This window comes from Eptatretus burgeri, chromosome 2 (genome assembly GCF_056783735.1).
Source record: "Eptatretus burgeri isolate ZD-2024b chromosome 2, Ebu_testis_v1, whole genome shotgun sequence".
NCBI lineage: Eukaryota > Metazoa > Chordata > Myxini > Myxiniformes > Myxinidae > Eptatretus > Eptatretus burgeri.
This window is the reverse complement of record NC_140962.1, coordinates 128,379,061-128,397,347: the sequence shown is the minus strand read 5'-3', so window position 1 is coordinate 128,397,347 and position 18,287 is coordinate 128,379,061. Positions and strand designations below refer to the sequence as shown.

General features: G+C 40.2%; 1 protein-coding gene and 1 long non-coding RNA gene across 2 annotated transcripts in view; one reads left to right on the top strand and one right to left on the bottom strand.

Moving 5' to 3' along the window:
- The window catches only part of LOC147033072 (beta-1 adrenergic receptor-like), a 7,524-nt gene extending 4,963 nt beyond the window's left edge, over positions 1–2,561 (top strand). The window contains exons 2-3 of the mRNA XM_085851144.1: positions 2,252–2,308; positions 2,454–2,561. Coding sequence (XP_085707270.1) covers positions 2,252–2,308; positions 2,454–2,561 — 165 coding nt within the window. The remainder of the gene's footprint in view (positions 1–2,251; positions 2,309–2,453) is intronic.
- Positions 2,562–14,433: 11,872 nt separating this feature from the next.
- LOC147033071 (uncharacterized) lies at positions 14,434–18,287 on the bottom strand. Its single transcript, XR_015055437.1, has 3 exons — positions 18,184–18,287; positions 16,562–16,728; positions 14,434–14,554 (listed from the first exon to the last, which is right to left on the bottom strand). It is a non-coding gene; the product is annotated as an uncharacterized LOC147033071 (long non-coding RNA).

Here is an 18,287-nt window from a genome sequence, read left to right as displayed (position 1 = left end):
GGTAGATTCTCATTGAGATAATAATTAAACATTCAACTTAGTTAGTTTATACACATTTTGTTAAAATTTGAGATCATTTGAACGAGAATTAGCTTTGTTATTAGACTACGAAATGATGTCATTTTTTTAGGGACACCCTGTATATCATATATATATATGTATATATATATAGATATATATATATATATATATATATATATATATATATATATATATATATATATATATATATATATATATATATATATACATACATAAACATATATATTTAAGTTTGTATATTTGATTTTTAAAGAAGAACCAGATGTAAAACCTGGATCGACTCTGCTAATTTGAGCAAAAAAGCGAGAGCAGGCCTGGTCTCAGGCAATGTTTCACCAGCTTCACAGCCACCTTAATCAGGCACAAAAGATTTTAAAACAATTTTTACTTTTGGTTGGAAGCACCTTCTTCCTCTTGAAAAAAATGTTATCCCAACTGCCCCAATCTAATGCAATATTATATATACATTATACATACATATATATATATATATATATATATATATATATATATATATATATATATATAATTATTAATTCCTGCATGGGCCGAGTGTGAAAGAATATTTACTCAACCCAGGATTCAAACCCAAGGACCTCGTTACAGAAATGATGAAAGCCCACTGATCTGTTGACTCCTCATTGTATCCTCAGAAATTTCTCACACTAATGCTGTCAGCTTTTCATGGTGGACATCTTACATGCCTGCTGGTGTTGTGGAAATGGGCCCTTCGTGGGTTATTAAATATAGGATTAGCCCAGATCCCCCCTTAAATGCATGTTTAGCAACGTTGATTGGTAATCGGACATTACATGTGTATCAGAAGGTGTATCAGGCAATCCAGTGTTCATACAGTGGTGGTGTACCAAGAGGCGCCTTCTTTTTCCTTCCCCCCTCTTAATCAGCCCCCACCCAGCGCTCTGACAAAGCCAGTCAACCAGACGTGCCAGCAACCCATTGGCAGAGAGCTGCTGCAAACTTGAACGATGGACCAATGACATGTCCCTGGAGGTGGTCCGAAAGGCCCGCCCCAAAACGGCAAGAGAAACTGCTTTTTCCGGTCTGCGACCTGCTTTATGAGGAGTGACTCGTCGAGCTGTTCCTCCTCGGCCATGGATCCAGAATGCAGGTCGTCCCCAGGTTCATCCTGAGTCCAGCCACGGGGCCTCTGACTGTCCTTATTCCCTGGACAGCTCGACCACGTCTTTTTATCCCATCGATCCACCTGCGGAGCCCAATACCCAGATTTGGCCTGGTCTGGTGTGCAGACCAGGCCTGGATTTGCATATTGGACCTTGTGAGAAACTAGCTGGAACACACCATAGATCTTTCTCTCTTGTGCCTTCGACCTCCGAGGGGCTGGACGCACCGAGGCTGCGTGCGTGAGTGATGCCGATTGGAGTACGTCGCCGTCATCTTGCCACACTGCATGCTCGAGCTGGGCGCTCAAATCCGACACCATCTGCTTGTCACAAGCCGCATTCGTGCCTTCCACACCTTTCCTCTCATCCATGAGGCACCACCAAGTAGTCCGTGTCTTGTATGCATGTTGTCCAGGCCTAAGGCTTATTTTGCTGGGGCTCCCTTCGAAACCCATATCCGTAGCTCCCAAGATAAGAGCGGGTTATAGATGAATTATAACGTTTGTGAATGCTTTGCTGGTGTCATGTTTCCTGATGTTTCCCTATTAAATTTGGCTGATTCATACGAGATTTGCCGTCCTGAATGTATTCATGTCGCACTGAAGAACAACTGCTCAATTTGTATTTCAAACCAAACTGGCTATGGACTGTAGCAGACTTCGATCGGACTCTGATCAACCCCAGTCTGTAGCCGGGGTGTATATCCCCAACTGGCAGGGCACAGGGGTACTTTGGTATCGTGATCTGAGGCGCATGACCCGAGACCTGTGCCGAACTAGCCGGGCGTTATAACCCCTGAGATGGCAGTGCTGTTAAGCGCCGCTGAATCTACAACACTATGCAGACCTCAAATGTTTATGTGTGTCTTAGAGAATGATCTCATGATGATGTCATGGTATCTCTGTTTTTTGATATAATAGCTGGAGTTTAGACATCAAAGTGCTGTGAGGAAACAGGCATTTCAAAAGAGAATGACAGTTTTCTGCTGCAAATGCAAATACACACTATTTTGATCTAGTTTCCACCATATATTTTGTGACAATTCAATTTGTGTATTTTCCTTTCAGAAAGTCAAGATAAAGGAGACAAGGATTCGAAAAGATATGGCAAATGCAGAATGCAAGGTGGATCCTCATCATCGATCATTCAGTTCAAGAGAAAATCGGGCTCTCAAAACTGTTTTTCTTATCATCGGGGCATTTATTATTTCCTGGCTTCCTTACTTCATTGCATATACTGTGCAAGTTGTTTGCTATACTTGTTTTCCAGAAAGTGTTTACACCTATACGCTGTGGCTCGGTTACAGCAATTCTACAATCAACCCTGTTTTATATTCTCGAAGTCCTGATTTCCTTGATGCTTACAAGCGCTTGTTGAAAAATAATGATAGATTTTTGGAACATCCTGTTGATCGAAGAAAAATATGGCCTCTCAATAGAACAGAAAATAAAGGAGTAGTCATAAGTCAAAGATAAAATATTTGAAACAACCAAAAGTAATGAAACCTTATAAGAGACAATGTGGCATTCACGAAACACAATATATTGAAAGACAAATGAAACAAATGCAGTTTTTTTTCACATTGCAGATGTCTGGGCTCATGTAAAATTAGATTTTTTCTTTACTCTGCAGAGGGCGATGGTCAACGAAGAGATGAATGGCAGTAAACAGATTGATAGATAGGTGGAGGGAAGCAGACAAATTAAAAATCCATAGTTAGCCCATGTGTGTGGAGTTGAAGACAGGAAAAATGACAGAGGATCAGTGGGTTTCAAAAGGCTCAATTGGGAAGCAGGCAACACAGATTGAGTCTGGTCCATGGAATTGCAGAAGGCCTGCAATGCTATGGGTGGCTGTTGTAATGATAACTCCCAACTAATAAGCATGGTGGTAGTTGTACTGAGACAGAGAGAGGGAGGGAGAGAGAGAGAGGAGAGAGAGGAGAGAGAGAGAGAGAGAGAGAGAGAGAGAGAGAGAGAGAGAGAGAGAGAGAGAGAGAGAGAGAGAGAGAGAGAGAGAGAGAGAGAGCCAGAGCCAGAGAGCCAGAGAGCCAGAGAGAGAGAGAGCCAGAGAGCCAGAGAGAGAGCCAGAGAGAGAGAGAGAGCCAGAGACAGAGAGAGAGCCAGAGCCAGAGCCAGAGCCAGAGCCAGAGCCAGAGCGAGAGAGAGAGAGAGAGAGAGAGAGAGAGAGAGAGAGAGAGAGAGAGAGAGAGAGAGAGAGAGAGACTGGACTTTTGTATGCTTTTATTATAAAAGTATCAAAACACACCAGAAAAAGCACACTCCATAAAAACAAATCCAAACAATTTTACAGCAAAAATAAATTCAACAAAAGCAAGGTTGTCTGTTCATGTCAAACACACCATAGAGTAATACATATATGCAAAAAAGTAAGTAAGTACTTTACACTTTCACAAACAGATTCCTCACGAAAAGAAACTCAAAACCTCATCAGTGTACCACTGATCACCCACAATATCCAGGCTCGAAAGATAAGCCTGCTCTATTTTTACTCGTGCCGAAACCATACCTTTAAAGCACAAAAGCATATTTGCATTTTCCCCTTCAATTTCGCTTTCCTGGTTTTATAAATTGCCAGTTTAGCAATGCCCAACAGAAAAGACAAAAATGAGAGGACTGGTTTACTTTTATAATTCCCCCCGCTTCCATAAATAAAGACTGGAAAGGAAAAAACATAATTAAATTTATAGAAAAGCTGTTGAAGGAAGAGAAAGAGGGGTACCAATCTCTTACATTCAATAAAAACGTGGGCAACATTTTCAATCGAATCACAAAAAGGACAAGAAATTGGAACAGAAGAATTAAACTTATGGAGCAATGTCTGTGTGACCAGGGCTTGATGTGCTTGTCTGCAATTCAGGTCTCCAGTTCGCCCAAGAGTTGGAGAACTATACATTTTGTTCCACACTGAGTTAAAAAAGCTCCAGCGGGTAAGGTCTCATTCCACCGATTTTTCAACAGTTTTGTAAAAGAAGGTATAATACATGCTTCCAGACATATGTTGTAGATAGCCGTTTTCCCCATGATGTGAAACACACCAATTTCCCCTAAGTTTGAGGAGAACACACCCTATTGTTTTTTTGAGGCAATTTGAAGTTCAGGGAAATAGAGACGTGAGTCTACCACTTCATCCACCCCAATCCACCCGATGTTTAGTCTATGAAAGGTTTGAATTACTGCTTTCAAGACATTTTCCACAATACGAGCAGAACGAACACCAGTTTTTGATGAAAGTGAGCTTACAGGTAGCCAGGCATTCAAGGATGGATGCAATAGGTCTCGCACTCTGTTTATTCCAACACTGGTGAAACAATGTGACGTGGATTTTTTAACCCACCTTGTTGTGATCGTTGTCCTCCTGAAGGATTCTAACTGGCCGATTGTGGAATCCTATTTGACTTCAGACAGAGTTTAACGTTTGTCCGATTTAATCATAAAATCCTACAAAAACCCCATCGACACTGATAAAACTGATGTCCACACAAGTCCTTCCTTGTGAAACAAGTTATTTTTCTAATTATACACTATACACTTCTCACCCTTGTACAATGAACTTAAGAATCCCCATTGATTGCAATATTATTTGGTTCTATTTCATTTATTCTTACTTTAGTTAACAGTTAGGCCAACCTGATTCAATTCACTTCTACATTACATCAGAGAGTTTTATTCTAACTTGGTACTTGGTCAGTTCCAAGGAGTACAAGCCACTGAGATACTATACTTCCTCACGTGCTTGCACTGAAAACAATTTACCTTTCAAAGCATTTTATACTTTCATGAGAGAGAGGTTGGGGGATATTTACCCAGACTGTAGACGTGTCCTTTTATTTAGACGAAAAGCCACTTCGTACATTTCTAAGCAAAGGTTCATTTATCAGCTCGGTCAATCTGCTCCAGAACAACACATTTCTTATCATTTAGGGCAAAAGTCTTTTGGCCAGAAATGACAGCCAATTCAACTTGCAGCATAAAAGTTACATTTCTGAAACTCCATTTGTTACAATTTAAAATACATTAATATTAATTTTTCCCCCACAAATGCATAAACGACCTGGAGGTTGAAATTCTAGAGAATAAAGGATTCCGAACTAATGGCTCATGTACAAACTTTTGGGCATCGTATGATACCTCTAAACGTTGCACTCCGAGGACTTGCCAAACATTCAAAAGGCTCTGATGAAAACTGGGGAGCTGAGACATGTCAACGTGTTGCAGGTCGATGAGGAAAAGTTCACGGTCATATTTCAGACCTTCCACTTTCTGCAAACAGGCCTTTGTGAGAGGTCGCCAAGGAACACACTCACTGTACACTAGGCGCTTGATCGTGGAAATCCGGAATGCCATTATCCGACTTGGGATATGCATCAGATTTTGACCACCCATATTTCGGGGTCTGCAGACCACGTCTGGGCCCAGCCAATGGTGGCCACCTCAGAAAAAATCAGTCAGAACCCTCTGAATGCCTGTGATCAAGTATCTCGGAGGTTCAAGTGGGATAACTCTATGCCAAATAAATGGAACCACCAGGTTGTTTATGATTGATACCCGTGTCTTAAGCGAGAGAAGTTGGTACAATCTTCTCCACCTTGCCAGTTTCAATTTAATTTTTTCCAGGAAGTTCTCCCAATTTTTTTGGCCATACGCTTCAATTCCTAGAAATAAGCCCAAATATTTAAACCCCTCACTACTCCACTGTATTCCTCCTGGTAAAACAGGCAGGGACGAGGAAGGCGATCTGGGGCCCACCCAGAAAGCTACACTTTTTTTCCAATTTACCCTTGCAGTAGAAGCAAGCTCAAACTGGGTAAGGCAACGAGAGACCTCAGAAACATATTTTTGATTTGCAATAGCAACACAAATATGATCAGCATAAGCTGAAACGACGACTTTGGAGTTTTGTCAAAGAGAGACTCCTAACACAGAGTTCCGAAGTAAAACTAATAAAGGTTCAACGGATAGATTGTAGAGCATGCCTGATAGCGCACAGCCCTGACGGATGCCTCGCTGAGAGGGGAAAGGGTAACAAAGACCATTATTAACCTTCAGCAGACAAGATGCATTTTTGTACAATAACTTAACATAAGCAATAAATTTTTCCCAAAAACCCTGTTCTCCTTAATACATCAATACAAAAAAGAATGGTTAACACTGTCAAAAGCTTATTCTTGATCTAAAAGTAATAAACCAAAACCAGGAGATGTAGTTCTACCAAGACTGATCAAGTCTCTCACCAAAAAAATATCGTATATGGAACGTTCTGGAACACAGTATGATTGATCAGTGCCAATCAAGAAGGAGATGACTTCCTTTAGACGGGTTGCAAGTGCTTTTGACAATATTTTATAGTCCGTGTTGAGGAGTGACACAGGCCGCCAATTTGCGGTCTCATGTAGATTTCCTTTCTTCGGAAGGAGACACAAAACTGCCCTCCGGCAGCTCAATGGCAATTCACCTTGTTCAACACTCTCCTGAAAGACCTCAAGAAGAGTAGGGCCTAGAATGTCCTAGAAAGCCTTCTAAAATTCAGCCGGAAGGCCGTCTAGTCCAGGGGCTTTCCCATCCTTGCTGTCCTTGAGCGCAGCAGTAAGTTCTCCAAGAGAAATGCCAGGCTCAAGCAATTGCTGTTGGTCTTCAGACAGAGAAGGGAGCTGTTCAAGCATCGCATTCCTATTCTCCTCATTCACAGCTCTTTTTGTGAAGAGTTTAGAAAAATAGTCTTGTAGTTCATGCTTGATATCACTCAGGGAGGTCAACAAATCACCACCAGAAGAGCGCAAAGCATGGATTTGTTGAGAGGTCTTGACCATTATTTCCAAATTGAAGAACCCTTTGTTTGGTGTGTCAAGTTGGATTTTTTTTGTTCCGCAGTCGGACGAATGCACAGGTTGCCCGCTCTTTCACCATTTCAGCCAGAAGGGTCCTTTTCTCTGACAACTGCTGGAAATTCACGCTAGACAATCCAGCTTTCTGCTCACAGATAAGTATATCATTTTTTAAAGCAGATATCACACCAAAAGCGTTGTATGTGCTGTAAGAGCAGTATTGTTGGCAAAAACACTTGATTTGGGACTTTGTGCAGTCCCACCATTGTCTTAAGTTCAAATATGAACCCTTTTGTGACTCGCATTTTCCCATACCATTTTAAAAGCTTCTATAAAATGTGCACTTTGTAGAAGTTTCACATTAAAAGTCCAATATGCACTTCCACAGACATGATGAGGAAAGCCACACACCATAACAATCATGTGATGATCGGAAAAACCAGACGGCCTTATATAAGAGTTCTTAACAATGTTTACCATTTCATGGTTAACATAAAATCTGTCGAGGCGAGCCATCGTCAAAACATTTATTGATGCACAAACCCATGTACACTGACGGATATTACGGTTTTGTACCCACCACACATCCACCAGTTTAAACTTTTTGACGAGCTGTGCCAAAGGCCTTGCACTGGGTGGATGAGGCTCACAAGTGTTCCGATCAAGTAGTGGGTCGAGGGTGCAGTTGTAGTCACCCCCCCAGACACAACAACATGGTTAAGTCAATGGTGCTTACAAACTCTGCCAACTTGTACAGAAAGGCACCTCTTTCAGAGTTAGCACTAGGACAGTAAACATTTGTCATGCAAATTTTTAGGTTACTAGGTTTAGCAAATTTCCTTGCAAGTTATCTCCGAAGGCTGGAGTCGAGGATACAACACTATTGCCACACCAGCCTTGGCCTCAACAAGCGCACTCAGGAAAAAAAGACAACCTTTAAAGATTTTACAGCACTCATCCTCAGCAGACTGATTTGCATACGTCTCCTGTAGCATTAACACATCAATTTTTTTCATTTTGGAAGAGCTGAAATACCTGGAGGTGACGCACACAACTGCGGCCCCCATTGATGTTCAGAGATGCTACTTTTATCTCCATTCAGTTAGTTTTTCTTGAAACTCTTTACCAGCCCGATTAACACATTTCCTGAACCTTTTGGAACTGAGGCTCTGACATGTTAGCCTGAGAAGGATCACTAATCATACTCTTTGCAGTTTTAATGAAATAGTGTAAATTCGGGAAGTAATCTTTGATTTTTACGTTTCTTTTCCTGAATGTCTCATCCAGGAATTTAATCACATTTTCTTGAGACACTAAGGTTGTATTGTTTCCCCATTCATCCTCTTGAAAGCTTAAAGCACTAAAATGTGGGGTAGAAGAGGTTTCATCTGAATCAAGTGCTTCATCTATAACCTCTCCTATTACTTGGGGAACATTTACTTTTGGCTCAAAGGAAAGTTCTGCTCTGTTTACGAACCCCTCCGAATTTGCCTTGTCCATGTCCTTCCCCTATATAACCCTTACATCATCATCTGTGAGGGAGGGGTTAACATTTAACTCACAGGGATTTTCCCCTTTATTTATTTCTTCATCACTGTCAGACATAGCTGTTAACTCATCTGAACAAGTTTGGCTAACAGGACAAACACTTAAAACATCCTGAGATACTTCACTGTTCTCTGTGTCCCGCTCGGAGTCAGCCAGTGGAGCAAGCGAAGTTTCCACATCCGCACACGACTCTGGTACCACCAAGGGGTTTCCAATGTGAGACGTCCCTTGGAGGTCCACTGAGCCCGACACGATCTGAACCTTATTCTGCTCCTTAGCATCAAAGGCATCAACATTTGACCGTTGTTGGCCTTTTTTCCTGGTATCCGTAACAGATACCTCCATATCGTCCACACTGTCCTGTACAGTGGATGGTAAAGGAGAGGAAGCAACCACTTTCACTTCCTCGTTTGGTGGGGGTGGATTAATTACGTCACGATTACACCCCCTCTCTCCAGCGCTGGTCGGGGTGGACGAGTCCAATTCGTCGAACACCTCAGCCGGGAGGGGGGGGGGGCTCGGCTCCCGATTCACCTTGTCCCCATTAGTTTGTGGTGAAGAAGCATCGTTCCTCACGGCACCTTCACTTTCCTGTGGTGTAACCGTGTTTGGACAAACACTCTTCACGTGCCCGTAAGCATCACACCCAGAACACATCATAACCTCTGAGGAGGCATACATTTTATATTCAAACTCTTCAATTTTTACACCGAGTACAACATTCAGTGTTTTTCCATTTCCAGGTAGTATCATATTAACCACTCTTTTAAAGGACATGACGTGTTTAAATTTATCACTAACATGACGCATCGGCACCATTGAGATCCTCGACACAACCTTACCAAACTTGTTTAACTGGTTACACAAGTCCTGGTTCCTTATAAATGGTGGAATATTATTAATGTTAACTTTAACTGTTGGGGCCTGTAAAGCGAACACAGAGAGGTAAGTGTTCGGTTCGATGAACAGGCCATGCTCAACCACCGTGGCGGCCATGTGTTCCTCCGACACAAATACCACAAACTTGTTATTCATGCGAGAAGCAGCACGAATATTATGTGAACCAACGATGTTACAGATGGCGGAAAGCACATCGTTAAGTTCCACCTCACTGGGAATGATGCAAAAAACAGCGTTTTCACGAGTTAGTGACTCGAACATCTCGACACGGAAACGTTCACCCGCCATTCTAACTCGACAATTTAGTAAACTTTGTCGAGAGGAAAAAAAAGGCGTTTTCACAAACACCAAGAAATCAACGATTAAAGTTGAGAATTAACAAAAGAACACGGTCGCAGTGTACGAGAAAAACCTCCCCCGGCGGCCATGACAGGCCTTCGGCCTACGATTTTCGACACGAGACCGTGGGCTCTCTCTCTCTCTCTCTCTCTCTCTCTCTCTCTCTCTCTCTCTCTCTCTCTCTCTCTCTTTCTCTCTCTCTCTCTCTCTCTCTCTTTCTCTCTCTCTCTCTCTCTCTCTCTCTCTCTTTCTCTCTCTTTCTCTCTCTTTCTCTCTCTTTCTCTCTCTTTCTCTCTCTTTCTCTCTCTTTCTCTCTCTTTCTCTCTCTTTCTCTCTCTTTCTCTCTCTTTCTCTCTCTTTCTCTCTCTTTCTCTCTCTTTCTTCTCCAGACAGGAAGGAAAAATAACACTGGAAAAGTCCACAAGTAGAAAACGAACACATGGGAAACGAAAAATGGGGAAAGTGGAAACACCAAACATCACAGCAGAGGAGGGGAGGGGTACTCACGACACGAAGCAAGGAGCGGCCATGACAGTATACAACGAACAAACAGTCAGCAGGGGGCGAGAGAGATAGAGAGACAGACAGACGGGGAGGGAGAGACGGGGAGGGAGAGACGGGGAGGGAGAGACGGGGAGGCCAGAATGTTCAGAGGCATGGGGTATGGCCGTAGGGGTGTTGGGGAGGTGGGGGTAAAAGGGTCTATACAATTTCCCAGTCATGAACTCTCGTATGCATGATGTGATGTATTGCCAGGAAAGGCTTTTCAGGACTACTTTAAATTAGAGATGGAAATAAAAGAGCAATGTTATTGTGTTTTTCACGATTTTGATTTTCTTCAAAAATGAGAACTGAGAATCCTATTTATGACCTCTGCCTCCGAAGGCGAAGAGGGATGTGTTTTCACCCCTGTCTGTCTGTTTGTTTGTTTGTGTGCAGGATATCTCAAAAAGTGGTGAACGGATCTGGATGAAATTTGGTGGGCAGGTTGGGTGTGTGACAAAAAAGAACTGAGTAGGTTTTGGTGAAGATCCGGATCCGGATCCAACAACTGGAATTTTTTAAATTATTCTTCACCATTGAGAGATTGGGCTAAACTAATATATATCACAATATCTCAAAAAGTTGTGGACGGATTCGGATGAAACTTGGTGGACAGGTTGGTGTGTGACCACGACAAAATGCTTCGATGTTGGTGAAGATCCCCGAATCTGGATCTGGATAAGAATATTATTTAATTTTAAATTGATTCTACACCATTGAGTGACAGGGCCAATTACAATACATAGCATGATATTTCAAAAATGTATTGGGCCCGATATATTCTCGTGGATCAGGCATTACGTGGCAGAGGGATGAGCTCTACCGAGTACCCTTCAAGTTAAACAATGTATCTGCTTAAGTTTAAAAAAGAGGCAGTTGCTGTGTCTTGCATATGGTTTAGTAGAGTTCCATCTGCTTTCACCCAAATTTATGATGTGCATGGAATGTGGGGGTTTGGAGGACTCCATGCCGTGCATTGAGGAGATTGGATTGCTGATAATAAACCCAACTGACTAACTCATATTTGTGGTGATTTATGAGTGTATGGACATAACAATGAGGTACTATATATTATGTTCTCGAACAACAATGTACTCTGCACTGCATTGGTGATCCCATTGAAGGGCTGAGGAAATAGGATGTTATAATGAAGAATTTGTTTGTCTGATTGAATTACTGTTGTTTTTTTTTTGAAAGTTTCAATTGAACAGGTAATTATTGGTTCACGAAAAAAAATTTTCATGAAAAAAATAAGTGACCACTGTATTCGTTATTGTTGTGTGTCTGTCTGTCTGTCTGTCTGTCTGTCTGTCTGTCTGTCCCGAGCATAGCTCCGTGAGTTTTGATCCGATTCTGATAAAAATTTTGGTGGGAGGTTTATATCATGATTTAGTTGTGTTTTCCTGAGAACGGGCGTGGTGTGCCCATTATGGGCAGAGCCACGCACAAAAAACCCGTGTTTTTAGGGGGGAGCCGATTTCAATTTGCATCTTCTCCGAGGGGTTTTGTCGAATCTGACAGGGGTTTCGGTATTTGGTTAGCCCAGTGGCACCTGCATAGCCCCACGGAGCTCGATTTTTCATTTTCGTCCCAAGATCAAGGTCACGAACTTAGAAAATTGCGAATTTTGACAAAAAATTATCTTTTCTGAAGGGTTTGTCGAATCTGGCAGAGGTTTCAGTATTTGGTTAGCCCAATGGCACCTGCATAGCCCCACGGAGCTCGATTTTTCATTTTCGTGCCAAGGTCAAGGTCACAAGGTCAGGAAATTGGAAAATTGCGAATTTTGACTTTAAAATCCATCTTCTCCGAGGGGTTTGTCGAATCTGGCAGGGGTTTTGGTATTTGGTTAGCCCAATGGTAACTGCATAGCCCCAAAGAGCTCGATTTTTCATTTTCGTCCCAAGGTCAAGGTCACAAGGTCACGAATTTAGAAAATTGCGAATTTTGACAAAAAAAATTTATCTTCTCTGAGGCGTTTTGTCAAATCTGACAGAGGTTTCGGTATTTGGTTAGCCCAAAGGCACCTGCATAGCCCCACGGAGCTCGATTTTTTTATTTTCGTCCCAAGGTCAAGGTCACAAGGTCAAGGTCACAAGGTCACGAACTCAGAAAATTGCGAATTTTGACATAAAAATCATACGACCGCCCAAACATTGAGAGCTCGGATGACAATATTTTTTATGCCTAATCTTGAGGTCATTCCCCACCTAAAGTCATGAAACCATTTTGCTCTATCTCAAACACCTTGCCCGTGGCACCCCCTTCATGTTCGTTTTTACGCTGATTTCATCAAAGTATGGATAATCCGAGGAGTGCGAAATGCCATATTGCCTATATGACGTTATATTGTTCCTGGAATTTTCCTGAGGAAGTTTTGCACCAAAGATCATAATCCTTTACCTTTGACCTTTGAAGTTCACAAAGGTCAAACTTTCAAAGTTGTGGGAATCGAACCGGGTTTCGACCTTCTTTGACGAACTAACTCCAATAAGCTATAGCACGTATCCTGTTTCCTTATTTTAATGTCCACAACATTGTTTTGTGACTTTTAAAGGTTATGCAAAGGTCAAATTTTTAAAGTTATTCAACAAAACCGGGTTTTCGACATTTTGCAGCGAATAACCTGTCACTCGTACCACATCACGTTGCTCATTTTTATAACTTGGTCAAACATTATCACATTGTCTCATCCTTGACTTCTGAAACAATCTACATCGTCAAATACCGCTCATGAACCATCGTCGTCTTCAGACTTGTATATCTAATGGCTATACAGTAACGCTTCAAACAAATCTTTTAAGAAACGAAAATCGCAAAAAATAAGCATGAGATCATGCTGTATAAGTATGATGTTGCATTGTATTGTGTTTCAAATTATACCTCTCATCAGGTCATTCTTCATGGAAAACTATATTGGGAGGTAATTAATGGTCATTGTACTTTGCAATTCCCATACTACAAAGATCATCAGGATCGTCTGGAGACGAACATGACGTCACACAAATGGTCCCATGGTGTTTTTTAAGGAATATTTATGTTTTCCCGTGGCCGCACTCTGCAGTGTGTCGATTATTTTCTATTAAAAGTTCTATTAAAAAAATTAAAGGATAAGTGTAAGTTGACAATGATATTAGATATGATGTTATTTTTCCCGATTCTTCGGGATCAATTATTAGAATGATTTTTGAGAGTTTGTACACTGATTTTTGAGAAAACGAATTGGATCAGAGGAATAGCAAAGGACTAGTCAGCATGGAAGAACCATGGTACACAGTTTTGAGCATTGTATTCAGCATAATCGTTGCTCTCACAATATGTGGCAACACTTTGGTGATAGTCTGTGTCATTCACTCGCAGAATATCATGCAAGGCATCACTAGTTACTTCATTTGTTCCCTCGCTTGCGCCGATCTACTCATCGGAATTGGGGTAATGCCTCTCACAGCATTTCAAATAATCAAAGGCAATTGGATTTTTGGATCTCTGGCATGTGACATCCGGTACATGATGGATATATCGAGTGTCACAGCAAGCATAAACAGTCTGTGTTTGATCGCCATTGATCGCTACATGGCAGTTATGATGCCGCTTCGTTACAGGACTCTGATGACTTCACGCCGTGCTCTTCTTTTAATCATCATTGTTTGGGTCGAAGCCATTTCTCTTTCATTCATACCTCTTCACTTCGGCTGGTACCGTGCCACTGACCAGGAGGCTCAAGAATGCTACGACAACCCAGAATGCTGTGTTTTTATTGGAAACCTGAATTTTGTTTTCACAACAGCTATTTTCCCCTTCTACATTCCGGTTACTGCGATGCTTTTCCTTTATGCACGCATTTTGAAAGAAGCCAATCGACAGGTGAGTAAGCTTCCTCAATGTTATTTCACAGTTTTATTTTGGATTTCAATGTTAACAACTGATTGCAACTCTTATTATTTTATTTCGACGAAAGTAGTCAAAATGTCATAGAAATGAGATCCAATCTTCCAAGAAATCCCAAGAAAGAAAAATAATACCTTCACATATAAATATATCATATAGAGCAGCCGATCCTGTATGGGATCGCTCTGTTACAAGCCTAAGAGTTCCGCATCCAGTTTCACAACTTCCCGGATCACCATTTGTCCAGCATTCTCAGCATTTTGGCTTCCTTATTTCAGTCGTGATGCCAATAATTGCCATGATGCAGCTGTCATGGACATACATATAGCATCACCTTAACATTCCTCTCCAACCTTAAAACAGTTCAACTTAGTTTTATTTCATGCTTCAAATTCTCTGACAAACAAAAGTGAAATATAAGAAAACAGTATGTTGCGTAAAACTTCATAATACCAGTTCATTTTGTGAATTACCATTATTCTAAGGCTGAAATTTGAGTTATCGATATGAAACACGGAGGAACCTAATAAAAAGCAATGATTGTAGAAAATAAGCTCTTCTGGAATTGGAATGGTGGCTTATGATTATACATTTGAACAGATGAATTCTTTTTTTAAGTTATTAAAAAAATCGCAAATCATCAAATAACAGAGAACATATATCGAAAATCCAGCATCGAAACAGCTTTTAGCAATTACCTCGCATAAGTCTTCTTTGGTTGCTTTATGCAGCTGTTTTGGCAAGAAGAGCATGGGAGGGGTCAATCGTATATATATATATATATATATATATATATATATATATATATATATATATATATATATATATATATATATATATATATATATATAGTTATATATCCGAGAAAATCATCTTTTTTTGGATTATAAATATGTTGAAAAGAACTCAATGTGATGTCTGCAAAACTACAAATATTACAACAAATACTTACCATGAGTTATATTCACCATATTTCTGTAATAAAAAAGATGATTTTCTAGGACCTATTTATATCGATACTTTTATGTTTAAAATAAAATATTCTTGGTGAAATCTCTTGCTGATTTATATATTATATTTTTGTGTTTAAAATAATTTTTTATTGGTGGAATATGATTTTATTGCTATTGGCACCGGGCCGAGCCAGCCGGGAAATTCTCGAAGCATTGTTTTCAGGCACACGGTCGATTAACCGTCACTGTCAACGTGCATGCTGCCTCTCGAGGATTACACAATTTCCCACAGCCCCCACCCACAGGTGCGAAGGCCAGACCCAACACACTAACCAGGATCAGACATGAAACACGTGACACTGAACCTTTGACCCAAACATCCAATCTGGAAGAAAATCCACCATCCAATCCCACTCTCCTCTTTAAAAAAAAAAAAAAAATCCGTTCAAAACCTCACGGTGATTGGTCCTCCTCATCGCCCAATTGTGACATGCAGCCATTCCCAATGGACATAAGTGTTGTTAACGTCTCTTCGCGTGTGATGTTTTAAATGTTTTTTTAGCTTTGAAGATGGAAGATAGTGGCCTTCTGAAATATTAGAGTTTTAGTAAACCTTTTCAGTATTATTTTAAGCTCAGTGTGCTTTTACTCTTCATTCAAATATGTCTCCTCAGCTGCTTATTTTTCGTAATTATATATATATATATATATATATATATATATATATATATATATATATATATGTATGTATGTATATATATATATATATATGTATATATATATATATATATATATATATATATATATATATATATGTATATGTATGTATATATATATATATATATATATATATATATATGTATGTATATATATATATATATATATATATATATATATATATATATATATATATATATATATATATATATATATATATATACATACATATCGACAACCACTGGTCCGATCTAATTGAAACTTGCCAGCTATATTGCTGGGAACCAATTTGTTTGTTCATTGCTGACCAAGCTAAGTTCCATCAAATAAAAAAATGAATCCCCTAACTTGGTGTGACAGCAAGGCACAGATCAAGTCCCATAACAGTAAATGCTGCACAATCTGTGAGCAACAAGTATCGTCTCCCATTCAAACACCCTGTCTCTGCCCTGCTGAGCACCATGTGGAGACAAGGGGGGTAGTCAGGCAAGGTAAAATATACAAAACGGGTCTTACGACTCTAAATACGTCATGACACTGATGTAATTGCAAATAACATTGCACATAACAGAACAGCCAAAATGGATGTTTAATAAAAAGTATGGTCAGTACTTTCCACCCCCACCCCTCCCCCATCCCCATACCTTCTGATTGGACAAGATGGTGTGGATGTAGTGCTTTTACATGTGACTATCTCGGTTCGATTCTTCATCCAATGATAAGCTGTCCGGTTTCTCATATTCCGGCATTAGTTGGTGGATGTTAGAGATTTCACATGTTTCGCAAAGTGTAGTCGAGTTATCACCAGCCCCTGAAACAAATTCATTTTTCACTTCATCAGCGGCACAGCCCAGCCTCTGTTTAACGACCCAACCAGTGGACTGTACATCTACTTGAATCCTAGTCAAATACACATTCACGAATGAAGGTGGTCATCTGAGTCTTACACTCACCCAAGACCATTATACTACTAAAACGCTTCTTCTAAAGGTACTCATTAATTGATTGCAAAATGTAAATCCAAATGTATGTGCTTAGGTGGAGAAGATCTCCCAGACTGGTGTGTGCTACCCAAGGAATGAGAACACTCAAGAAAGAAATGGTGGAGGGCGGACAATTTCACGTAATGAAAGACGTGCTCTGAAAACGCTAGTCGTAGTGCTGGGAGTTTTCATCACGTGCTGGCTTCCTTTCTTTATCATGTATCCTGTGCAAGCAATTTGTCGCCATTGTATGACTGAACCACAATACCACATAACGATCTGGGTGGGCTACATAAATTCAGTGTGCAACCCTATTTTATACACCAGGAACCCCGAATTTATGTCAGCATACAAGCTTCTGCTTTGTAAGAATGCAGCTTCTCAGAAGGTAAAGCAGTGGAACATGAGACGTCAAATGAGAAAAATAGTGAATGTTCCAGAAAAGCAATGAATATAATAAATCAAGTCTTAAAGATTTAATCAATTTTGGTTTTTTTAGAAAAGTATCTTTTCTACAACTGTAATTGATCCATTCAAGTACCTTGTAGGAATTGCATTTCATTTTCACTGTTTCAAAAAATAGAATTTATCTAATTTATTGTGATGTGTTTTGATTTGTTAAAATGTTTGATGATGTAATTACTGTTATTTTGGAACTTACAATTTAGTACATGTATGATTGTTGTGGTTTTGTAATTCAATAAATAACATTTCATATAATTTGCAATGTTGGTTTTGTTATGAGTCAAAAAATGTGAAGTCAATAATTGCAGTAAAAACGGCATGTAACGAGCAACTAACTCACCATGGGGCTAGACAAAGTCATTGTTTTTGGACAATGGTATGGCTGGGTGGTTTGGCTGGGATTTGCTCAGGAAAGCCGAACCACATCTGAACAAGTAATGGGATTTGAGCCAAGGTTTGCCATAATTAGTAGCAAAATGAGAGTTGTGGGACATATTTCTGCCACGCCTCCCGAGTCCCAATTTTACATGTCAATGAATGGGGGGAAAGGAAAACACTTTAGAACCATCCTCAACCTCTCCCTATAACGAATGAGCTTGACACTAAAAATGATAACAAATAAAAACGAGAAGGGCACTCAGAAGAGCGCACACCTCCATCACTCAAAGCCTGACCCACAAGAACATATATGGCCAAATACATGTTTCAAAATAGTTTTGGCCCGATATCTCAATTGTCAAGAATCACTATAAATTCTCCTCGAAAAACAAATTTAAAATCAGTACGAAAAGTTGACGTCGCAGAAGTTATTTACTCACCATCTCATTCCTTGTGCATACTTTGAAGCGAAAGTAACCCTGCTCTGCATTAAAAAAATATAAATGTGTCATGTTTATTTATTTTCGTTCCCACCTACACCTAG